At 37.7% G+C, this 12,478-nt stretch overlaps 1 protein-coding gene across 1 annotated transcript in view; it reads right to left on the reverse strand.

Annotated features, from left to right (window-relative positions):
• The window catches only part of Nup205 (nuclear pore complex protein Nup205), an 81,053-nt gene that overhangs the window by 51,451 nt on the left and 17,124 nt on the right, over window positions 1-12,478 (reverse strand). Inside the window, exons 9-14 of the mRNA XM_069833648.1 lie at window positions 12,095-12,217; window positions 10,458-10,655; window positions 9,977-10,170; window positions 8,272-8,408; window positions 5,899-6,137; window positions 4,585-4,794 (exon numbers count right to left, since the gene is read on the reverse strand). Of these exons, the coding sequence (XP_069689749.1) occupies window positions 4,585-4,794; window positions 5,899-6,137; window positions 8,272-8,408; window positions 9,977-10,170; window positions 10,458-10,655; window positions 12,095-12,217 (1,101 nt within the window). The remainder of the gene's footprint in view (window positions 1-4,584; window positions 4,795-5,898; window positions 6,138-8,271; window positions 8,409-9,976; window positions 10,171-10,457; window positions 10,656-12,094; window positions 12,218-12,478) is intronic.

The following is a 12,478-nucleotide window of genomic DNA, read 5'->3' on the forward strand; positions in this document are numbered from 1 at the left end:
TAACATAATATAGGCCTACATTACATCATATAATAATACAGAAAAATGAAGATGACTTACAGAAATCTTTACATGAATTAAACAAAATATGTAAATTATATGATCTAAAGATATCAGTAAAAAAAAAAAAAAAACAAAGACAATGGCATTTAGAGGAAAATACCCAGTGAGATCCAAAATTATTTTAGAAAATCAAAGTATAGAACAGGTGTCTAGTTTCAAATATTTGGGCTGTGATATTAGTTACAATATGGAAAGAGATATTGACTATAAAATAAATAAATTTCAGACGGTATGTGGAACAATACAGAGAACGTTCAAAAATAAAGTTAGAAAAGAAACAAAAGTAAAAATGTATAAAGTTATGGCAGTTCCCACAATATTGTATGGATGTGAAACTTGGGCTCCAACGAAAAAACAGAAAGATAGAATACAAACGGCGGAGATGAGGTTCCTCAGACAAGTTAAAGGGTGTACAAAACTTGATACAATTAGAAATGAGGATATAAGAGAAGAATTAAAAGTACAGCCTTTATTGGATAAAGTCACGAATTATAGACAAAAGTGGATTGAACACATGAATGGAATGAGTAAGGAGAGATATCCATTGTTAGCAAGAAATTATCAAGCAAGAGGAAGGCGTGATGTCGGGAGACCTAGAAAACGTTGGGCTGATGAATTATTAAGTCAGAATGGGCAATTGCCTAATCCTTGGAGTGACGATGATGATGATAATCAGGGCGTTACAGCCCGTGAAGGGCCGAGACAGACCAGCCGGCTGCTGGCCTCACGCCCACATGCCGAAGCAGAGGTGGACGATCATCCAACCAGAATGGAGGTATCGTGTGGTTAGCACAATGATCCCCCCAGCCATTATAGCTGGTATTCGCAACTGGATTTCGCTACCTACTGTATTGTAGTTCCCGAAGTGCATCACGATGCTGGGTGGGCACCGGTCCCATACACTGGCCGAAATTTCATGAGAAAATCTCTTCCCCCATGAGGACTCGAACCAGCGTGCATTCTGTAATGCGAGTCCTAGATGGGATGCCTTAGACCACGACGCCACAGCGCGGGACTCTACATTACATCAAGTGTAGTACTGTTGTCACGCCAGGAGAAGGCGGCTGAAGTACTTGGACGGGGCGGAGGGGAAACAGTCGCGCATGCGCACCGTGCTGTTCACTGCAATATTCCTGTTTCACAAACATCTACTGCACGTGTCTATGAATCTTTGCGACTTTGTGAAAATGATAGTGGGGTTTTTACTGTAGTGTTTTATTAGTTTCAACAGGACATTGTTTTCAGTATACCACAAATCTTGTATTGCTTTAGTTATCCTTTGCTTTTCGTGTTAATAGTGTTGATAATAATATTGTTAATAGAATTTATGTTATTGTATACTGTTATTTAGGTTTATAGCAGTTTTTTGTTTATTGTAAATATGTCGACAATGAGGAAACAAGGATTGACAATCTATAGCGAAGAAAGGAATATTATTAGAAGTGCAAAATAATTCTGTGATGAAGAAAAACAACAACAGTGCCTTTGCATTCCTCTTACGAAACCTACAGCGAAGGTAGAAAAGTACTCTAATCTATCCACAAGAACAATACAGCGTACAAGGAATGAAATGAAAGACTGCACAGAATATAATATAACTGTTATGGTAACAATGGTTATTAGAGGAGAAGGGAATTGATCCAGTGTTGTGGATTGAACTTTGGCGTAGCTCAGTGGTTAGAGCACTTGGTACATAAACGACACCTGAGGGAGAAAAAAAATGTAAACGTCCAGACTACCGAAACGCAAATGTAGATGACTTCGACGGGAGATTGACAAAAAGGATATAATTGAGAATTTTTATTTGAAAAAGAAAGAGGGCCACCAGCGTAGCTCAGGAGGTAGCGCGTTTGCCTGCTGATCTGCAGTTGTGCTCGGGAGTGAGTTCGATTCCCGTTTGCGCTGACTACCTGGTTGGGTTTTTTCCGAGGGTTTCCCAAGCGGAAGGCGAATGTCAGGTAATCTATGGCGAATCCTTGGTTTCATTTCCCCAAATACGTTTCCCAAGTGCTGCCACGATAAAAATGTTATGGGAGTTTTGACTACCGTAAATGTGTCCAGAACACTCATTGTTGTTCATCAGGATGGGGGCGGTGGGGCTAACGGCTTTGTTGAGAGATTCGAATTAATATACACGGCTGGAACATAAACAGACGATTATCATGGACAGATCATACTCCAGAAATTTTGAAAAATGTGATAATGACAGTCATAGCGACAGCACCGAAGATGCGGAATCTTTTATGTCTGACTCCGTTCCCGTGTAGCCAAGTAAGTGGACGAAGTTTCCAGGCCAGAGTGTAGCGTAAAGTTCCCCCGTCCCGCCTATCTACTCCCCGCGCCAACTCGTAGCGCGAAGACAGTATATTCTTCATTCCATGACAAAAAAATCTTCACTTATTATAAATGTCTCCTTTCTATTCAGTTTCATAATCACTTCACTTATCGCTAGATATTAAATTTAAACAGTAAAATTTCTTTGATACTTTTGCACTTAAGTGTTTTTCATACGTCTTCATTTTTCCTGAACTCCCGACAAAATTTCTATACTTTTCATGTTAATTTATTTTGGTTATAAGTTTTTTTACACTTATATTATAGTATTTTAAATCACAGAAGATACACAACGTCATTTATACGTTCTAAATTAATTTTGCTCGAAATTATGTTTGCCATCAAAATATAAGAACGCAAAAATACCAGTACTTGTTCATTGTTAAGATGTGGCTCACTTTGAAATTCGTAGAAATTCGAAACTATCCATGCTTGTCTCCAACAATCTTGTATCAATGGTTATTAGAGGAGAAAAATTCGTTCCGACACCGGGGATCGAACCCGGGTCCTTGGTTCTATGTTCCAAGTGCCCTAACCACTGTGCTACGCCGAAGTTCAATCCACAACACCAGATCGATTCCCTTTCCTCTAGTGATTTTCCCTTGTGGCCTGAATCCAAGTTCGACATATATGCTGACATATATTAAGTAAACTGCCATTATACAAGGAGTGCACTCAATTGAGTGACTTGGTGGCCGGGATTCCACAGTATTATGCACTGTTGGGCGAAGAATCTAGGTGAAGATTAATTTTTGGTCCTACAGAATATAACTGTTATGGTAACAATGGTTATTAGAGGAGAAGGGAATTGATCCAGTGTTGTGGATTGAACTTTGGCATAGCTCAGTGGTTAGAGCACTTGGTACATAAACGACATTTCATACAAGTTGAGAGGATGCGAAGGCATTTCTTTCCCCTTCTACTTGCCCAGGGTCCGTCAGTAACAGAACGGTACCTGTTACCTCTTATACCTGCACCCCCCAAGGTTGTACACACAAGAAAATAAAATATTAAATAAAGTACATAAGTGAATATAAAATAGTGACAGTGACAATTACATGTTTGTATATATTTTAGTGTTGTTCTTACAATATTTCCAACTAATAATTATAGTAAGGAATGTTAGTTTGTATTATGAAGTCAGGGGAGCGACACAGTGCAGATTGTCCCGTTGTGTATGCTGTAGAGTAGCAACTAGCGGTGAAGAAAACATTTATCTTTTGCTCTCAGTAACTTTTTAATGTGCCAGTTGATGTAAACAGCAATAAGATGAAATATTAACGCTTAGTATAGGCCTTCGAAATATAGATTACCGGAAAACATTTTCAATAATAAAATTTTGTCACTATGTTGCAAGTCAATTAGTCGAACGTTAGTAAGATGGACAGTAGCAGCTTCCCCTTCACGGATGGTAGAGAGTGTGAGTAGAGGGGAAAGCCTATCAACTAAACTGAAATGGGGTTTAGAACCAAGGACCCGGGTTCAATCCCCGGTGCCAGGACGAATTTTTCTCCTCTAATAACCATTGTTACCATAACAGATATATCCTGTAGGACCAAAAATTAATCTTTACCTAGAATCTTGTATCCTTTAATGACACTGGTACTGCTTTAGAAACAGTCAAACATTTCGTAACACATCATGAAATAACAGAACAAATTATGGAACAGTTATCAGAATTTGAGGGCATGATTTATTCCTTAGGAGCAAGCAGTCCAAAACAACTGACATTTTGTAAAATAATCTCATATTATGAAATGAAGCTCACACAGAAAGAAGAAGATAAGGTAAGTCGTAAAATTTCCTGGATTAGAGTTGTAAGATATAAAAAAAAAAGGACAAGATGAAGAAAAGGAAGAACCAGAAACAAAAGATATGAAAAGTGGGAGGTGAGTAGGAAAAAAGTGACAAAATAAGAGGAGAAGGAAGAGAATAAAATCAGAAGAAAAGATAGAAGCAGGAGAAAGATATGGAGAAAAAGAAAGAAATAAGAGAGCACGGAAAAATGGAATACAAAAAGAGGTCAAAGGAGAGGAGGAACAGTACTTTCTCAATGTTACTATTTTATACACGACTTTCAATAAAACTGAAAATCAAAGCAACGAAATAGTATATGTACAAATATTATTATGAAATCTTCTGAAATTAGGAGTGATCTTAAATGCAAGTACAAAAAGATGCACAAACCTTTTCGTCTGGATTCTTGTAAGAGCGATTGTTGAAACGGAGGAAGACAGAATTGATGACAAAGTTCAGATACGGATCAAAGCCAGGCGTTCGTGTGCCGACGCCCAACAGCCTGGGGACGGGCACATTTGTCAGCACGTCGAGCAGGTGTAACAGCGCCCTGGTGAGGGGGAACTCCTCGTTGCGAGATTCTATCTCCTCCAGCTCTGTCTGTAAAAATAACACACAATAAAATATTAAAGCAAAAGAAAAATTAATTCTGATAAAAATTCCACATTAAGGTCTCTTCCTTCGAACAGCAAATTACAGGTTTTATACAAATAGAGATTATTGCTAAGTTGGAGAAGAGCTTTCAGCTGTGCCATTTTGATGACAATGAAGTTACTTATTTATAATTGACTGATCTAATGTATTTTAGTTTTTGCTAGTGACAGATACTTCACTGTTCGTTATTCACCCATGCAAAGCAAGTTGTGCAGACCAATTTATCGACAGAGTCGTTGCTCAGGGTGCGTCTAAAATGTATTTTTGTCTGGCAAAAAGAAATTAATTGATTTGACTGAATAATTTATGATTCATGAGACCTAACCTAAAAACTTATTTTTGTCTGACTACATGAAATGATTAGTATGAACTCTGAAAACTGAATACCACTTTAAAATCTATAATGTTTTCGTTGCTCAGGGTGCATCTAAAATGTATTTTTGTCTGGCAACAAGAAATGAATTGGTTTGACTAAATAATTTATGATTCATGAAACCTAACCTAAAAACTTATTTTTGTCTGACTACATGAAATGATTAGTATGAACTCTGAAAACTGAATACCACTTTAAAATCTATAATGTTTATTTATTCCAAGTTATTTGGGGCTAAGAGGGATGAAGTTACAGGAGAATGGAGAAAATTACACAACATAGGACTGCACACATTGTATTCTTCACCTGACATAATTAGGAACATAAAATCCAGACGTTTGAGATGGGCAGGACATGTAGCACGTATGGGCGAATCCAGAAATGCATATAGTGTTAGTTGGGAGGCCAGAGGGAAAAAGACCTTTGGGGAGGCTGAGACGTATGTGGGAAGATAATATTAAAACGGATTTGAGGGAGGTGGGATATGATGGTAGAGACTGGATTAATCTTGCTCAGGATAGGGACCAATGGTGGGCTTATGTGAGGGCGGCAATGAACCTCCGGGTTCCTTAAAAGCCAGTAAGTAAGTAAGTAAGTATGGTGGGTCCCTATCACCACAGCCAGACATAAATGCTACTAATAATAAGAACTCTTGTACTGGTGCCATCTTCACTTACCTGAATGCCCCGTGGCTGGTAGCTGCTCGTACTGGGCACAGTGGTCAGTATTTGTGATGCCTCCAAGTTATGCCACAATGTCGCAGCTGTGTCTGGTGTTTTTGCTAATGCTGCAAGCGTTAGGAGCAGCTCTGCCTTGAGCGGTATGGGGACTGAACAACTCACCAAGCCCAGCAGTACTGTCAGAGGGGCCCAGCTGGGGTTGTCACACAGAGCAACACGAGCCATTTCATCATTTTCTGAAACAAAAACCAAGCAATTTACTTATTTTTACTAGCTGTACCCATGCGCTCCAGTGCACTTATTAGAAATAAATATAAGATAATTACATAATTAAAATAGAACATTGGGTCCAGGGAACATTCGTGTCTGAAAGAAGAATAAATCGTTTAATATGCTACTTAATTTAATTGTATTTAAATAATTAAAATGCTATCATTTTGGTCCAGAGACCACTCATTTGGTGCAAAGATAATTCGTTTAACATTTTTCTAAATTAATCTTGAATGCATCCTTTTAATAAATCACTCCAAGTTAATAGAGTTGATTGTGTACGAAGATAATTTTTATGTTAACCTTACTGTGCATCTTTTTTTTTTTTTGTTAAGTTTATTTTATTCACGCCTTAACATCTGTGGTCATGTCACGTGTTTAGAATGTGTGGGTATATCAGCAGGCCGTTTAGACAGAATATCAAGTTTTCTGTGCGTACAGATTTCTTTTCATTTTACCTCAATCCTCATTTGTAGCATTACATCCACATAGAGAAACTACAAACTTCAAATAGTGAAGGTTAATTAGCTTCTGAGATTACTTCATACAAACACACAAAATATTCTCTGTATATTAATATTGATAAACGTCAAGGCCGCCTTAAATAGACAGAGTCATTTGTTTTGATTTCATTGTAGCCATTGTTGTCGTTCCTGCAATAACTCCTATGTCACATATCAATTTTCAGATTTTTGCTCTATTAAATAACTTAAATAATGATGCAGCAAATAATACAATCTACTATATATAACTTAATTATATTTCTTTCTTTCGAAAATGTAAGAATTCAAGATCTCCTATGCACTACTGCCATAGACTGAATAAATTTGTTTTTCTTCCTACTAAAAAAAATTAATATTTTGCACACAGAAGTTACGGAACGACACTAATCTGAGGCGGCGGTGGAAATGTATTGTTATTTTAAAACTCTTGTATATCCTTAAATATCAGTCCTATCAAAATTTTTCCTGGGATAAAACTTATCGGAAATCATTTTTAAATAAACTTTTGTTATGTAACATTTTTCACAAAAATCAATAATAAGCGAGATATTTCGGTTTACTTAATTCAGGCCCCCTTATAACCCCCCTTTTAAATAAAGTATTTTGAATGCCATATAGCCTAAAATCTAAGTTACAACCAACTTAATTTACATTCCATTTTTCATCGAAATCCATTCAGCCATTATCACGTGAAAAGGTAAAAACATCCAGACAGACAGACGGACTTAAATATCAGTCCTATCAAAATTTTGCCTAGAATAAAACTTATCGGAAATCATTTTTAAATAAACTTTTGTTACGTAACATGTTTCACAAAAATCAATAATAAGCGAGATATTTCGGTTTATTTAATTCAGGCCCCCTTATAACCCCCCTTTTAAATAAAGTATTTTGAATGCCATATAGCCTAAAATCTAAGTTACAATGAACTTAATTTATATTCCAATTTTCATCGAAATCCATTCAGCCATTATCGCGTGAAAAGATAACAAACGTCCAGACAGACAGACAGATAGACAGACAGACAGACATACAAACAAAAATTTCAAAAAGTCGATTTTCGGTTTCAGGATGATTAATTATACATGTTAACACCAATTATTTTTGGAAAAGCGAAAATTACCGGAAAAATTTCGCTTACAGATTTATTATTAGTATAGATGAGCTAGTAACAGAAAAAGTCTTGTCTGAAATTTCACGCTTCTCAATCTGATGTGCACCCATTCTCCACCCATCGTTTAGGTGGTCCTCCTCCTCCTCTTTTTCCACCTTCTCTGGCGGTTCTCACTAGTCAATCTTTCCCCATTCTATTAATGTGTTCTTTCCTATATTTTCATCTGTCTTTTGATGCGTTTGAATATCATGAATGTTACAAATTATTGCTCTAAGTTCTATCAAATAATGTTTTTTTCTTGTATAGTCGTTGAAGTTCTCACTTCACAAGCGCTCACCATTTGTTAGTGTTTATCTTCCTTCGTCTCTGCTGCGTATGCTAAACTGGTCGAACTGCTGTTTCATAAAAACCAACTTAACTTTCTACAGTCACAATCTGCTTGTTACGCCACACAACAGCTTATTAAAGATGTTAAATGTTTACCTGCCACAGCTCTTACGACTGCCAACACAGCCTGAAGTCCTTGTATCTCTTGTGGGGTAATGCCTCGCGGGTAGTTCCTGTGCCTGTACACAGTGTCTGTGGTGGGTGGCAGCTCTTGACGAAGATTGCTGTAATATCTGTTGGTAATATAAAAGGAAAACAGAATTACAATTTAAAAATATTAAAAGTGAACAGGAACAAAATTAACTCAGTAAGCTGTGTTAACAATACAAAAGTTGAGGTGGATATCTTCTTGTTCTTTTCTAACGATGAATTCTCGGCAATGAAGCCATCTGTCTTCTTGATCTCCAATATTATTCATAGATACTTTCATTCTGGAGTGTTGAACATTTAGTGATATGTTTGTGATCCATTTCTTTGTTTAGTATGCATAATGGGCAAATGGGGGAATGAAAAATTCCTATTCTAAGTAAGTGTTTTTCCATGCAATAATGGTCTGTGATCAGTCTAATGTTGCAACCGGTAATTTCCTGGATATGTCTATTAATATTTTTGGATTATGGCATATCTGTGCTGTGTGTGTGTTTATGTTATGTTTTTGAAAACATGTTCAGAATATTCACATCCTATAACTTTTGTACATAGAGTTTCTCAGAATGAGAATTAAAATTATTTATTAGAATGCAATTAAGACCATCAGGCCTTCTCTTCCACTTCACACATCATAAAATTAAAAATAGGAAAGCTATAAGCAGTGTTCCACAATTCTTATCCACCTGCTATAGAGTAATTCTGTGAATCTTTTGTCTGAATAAAAGGGTAATTTTTCTGTTGGTGTATAGGGAAATGTGCTACCTTTTTGGAAGTGCCTCTGCAGTTTCATTTCATGTAATTCTGCAATGACCAACTACTCAGTGATTTGTTGCAGAAACCAAGTCTCTTTCAACAAGTTTATAATTTACGTAAAGATTAAGGCCGTGTCTCAAAGCTCCATACTACACACTAGTGACTAGCAACTAGGTGACTTGTAAACTACACACTAGGGAGCTTTGGAAATGCATGCTTGAAACATGGACTTCTTCATAGACTATTTTTCTAAAAACCATGACATCACGGTGCAGCACTAAATTAAGAAGGCAGTGTCCTAATGCAGTTTCATTACGAGTTATATGGAAAAGATAAGGGCTTAATATATTACAGTAATGATTAAAACATTCTACAGAAGGTACTAACAATATCAGTGTTCAAAGTTAACGTGTTATTCTAAATTATATTTACATTATTTTACTTCCAAAGCATTTTCAGATTTCATAACCCCATTTGCTGATGAGGTATCCATGTTTGTTTAGTGAACAAGTCAACAATCAAGCAAGCATTTTCGTTGACTAGCTACTACGGACTTGATTGCTATGCACTATGTAGCTTTGGATCATGACTTCAGACGTCACATCCGGCTATTTAGTCAACAATCTAGTTCACTTCAACTGAAAATGTAGCTTTGAGACACGGCCTAAATTTTTGATCATACAGAATTATCTCTTATGGTTACCACTGGTTATTAACGGACAAAAATTCGCTCCGGCACAGGGGATCGAACCCGGGACCCCCAGTTCTATGCATTGGATGCTCTAACCACTGAGCTACGCCAAGGCTCAATCCACAGCACTGGATCGAATCTTTCTCCGTTGGTATTTTCCCTTAGTGCCCTTACTCCATGTTCGACACATACATTATAATTTCCTACCTGTTCAGTGACTGGAAGAAATGGTCCCACGAGACATTCACAGAGTTTCCCAAGATGTTCTGCTTGAGCAGGTTGAATGCATGGCGAGCAGCTTGGGGATGTGAGGCCAGACTACACAGCATCTTCATGTACGGCACAAACAGCAGTGGCGGCAACAGATCAGCACAGCCACTGACGAACTTGGAGAGGGACGTCTGCGCCAGTGCAACAAAGATGTCAACGGAACATTCAGAGAGAAGTGTGCACTATATGAGTGTACTGTTTAATTTACTTACTTTACTGTGCCTCTAAACCATGAATTAATTCATCATAAACTAGAGGTGTTATCCCATCTGCAGATATAATTTTGCCAAGTTCGAGTTTCAGATTTCGTTGTCAAAAATGTAATAGTTAAAAGTTTTCTCGACAATTGGCTTTCGAAAGTTGGCTACCTTAGAAGATACACAAGAAGATTAGCTACAATCTGATCAAGTTTGCAAACCTGTCTTGATGATGAGCGGAAATGGTACGACGTAGAGCCTGTCGCAGCTGCAGGCAAGATGTCGGCAGAATTCCAGTAGTCCAACACCAGATCCAGATTCAAGTGCTCGCTAGCATTGGTGTGTCTGTACAGTCGAGCTATGGTCATCAGGAGATGCTCGTAGTGCCGGGGCAAGTGGGATGGTGGCTCCAAACCCTCCTGTTGAAGAACATATAGTCTCATTTTTGTAAGATTAATATCAAATCTTCCAAGGGGACTTCTTTGTGACCTGGAAACTCGACATTTTACTGTTACCAATACCAAGTTACTGTATAGTGTTAAGATACGGTCACACGTCGCTACTTTTGCTGCGCAACTTTTGTACTGCAGCTGTAAAACTTGCTTGTCATGTTCACACATTAAACCAAAAGTACCGCGCTGCACGCTACCTTTCGTACTGCGCAACCTGAGCACTGTAAAAGTTGGAGGTTGCGAGTCTGTTCACACACAAGGCTCTAATTTTGCAGCTGCAGTCATGCTGCAGGTTTCCATCTCCGTGTTGACTTCTCAATATACATTTTGTGGTTATGTTCGCATTATTATGGAACTCATGTGATAGCTTACTTATCTATTAATTGCTTTTCTGTCCTAACTAGTATTCAGAAATTGGCATTATTTTTACTATCAGCTATTAAAAAACGCCTATATACTTAAATGATAACCAACAGCATATTCACGTAATAAATGTTGGTAACCCTCCTGTTTGGAACTACGCTACGGAAAATTTAAAAATTAATTATATCGTCAGCAAATATACTCTGACTGTGATGTACATTTAGTAACTGTTACAAATCATTTATTTTCATCACATCTAACATTAAAACATATCCAAACAATAAAAGTATCATTGGCACATTTGGGTGGCAACATTGGTCGCAACCGCAGCGAAAGTTTCAACAAAACCGATATCAAAAATGCTGCGGCTGCAACCCTGTTCACACGTCGCTACTTCTAAGCTGTGCGCAGCATGAAAAAGTAGCGGGCAGCAGGTTCGGCAGCCGCTACTTTTCGGGTTGCACCGTTGTTCACACGTCGCAGTACGAGAGTTGCGCAGTTTTTTGTACTGCAGCGCTGCAAAAGTAGCGACATTGACCGTACCTTTAGGTTGACTATAAATCAAAGATCATCATCATCAATGACTATCTATGATTACGCCTTATGGCCTGTTCCACTTCTGGTTGAAAGCTGGTCTGTCCACTGCATTCTTGGTCGTCCAAGATCTCTTTTTTTGTAGTTAAATAGCCTCTGAGGTGGCCTGTTATTGGGCATCTGTGATACATGTTTATATCAGTTGTTCTGGTATGTTGATATGGTATTGGTGATGACGGATGACGGTTATGTAACTACCATACAAATATAAACATTTTTAAAAGCAGGGAGTCCGTGGCTTGTTTTCTGAAAACAGGGAATCCACGTCTTAGCTAACTGGGAACCAATGCTGTCAATATTCGAGAGTATTGAATAGATGTACCAACTTAATTTTAAGAGTCACCAATAAATCCTTTGCAAGTCCATAAAATCATCCGAGAAAAGAAAAACACAACGCAAGTTACAGAAGCAAAGACCTTACAAAAACGTATAAATAAATCAAGACTTACATGTGTGTACACCTGCATGGTGCGGGCGGTCTCATCTGCTCTGTTCCGTAAATCTTTAAGCTTTAAAGGCATCAGAACAATGAAGTCTGTCAGAAGACAGTGAAGACGCCTTACATAAAATTCCTGCAAAAAAGACAATTTAAATATTTGGGGTCAATTTTAGAAGCTGGTGAGAAGAGTGTAGCTGAAAAAAAAGTAAGTATAATTGGCATGAAAAACTCGGTTCTTTGGAGCAGGAACATTTTAAATAAAACAAAAACCCTAATTTATAAGTCACTGGTACAAAGTGTTATGTTATATAGGGCAGAATCTTGGATACTAGACAGAATACAAGCTATTGGCTACTGAAATGGATTTCTGGCGGAGAGCAGCGAGAAAATCAGG

Source organism: Periplaneta americana, chromosome 1 (assembly GCF_040183065.1).
Source record: "Periplaneta americana isolate PAMFEO1 chromosome 1, P.americana_PAMFEO1_priV1, whole genome shotgun sequence".
Taxonomy (NCBI): domain Eukaryota; kingdom Metazoa; phylum Arthropoda; class Insecta; order Blattodea; family Blattidae; genus Periplaneta; species Periplaneta americana.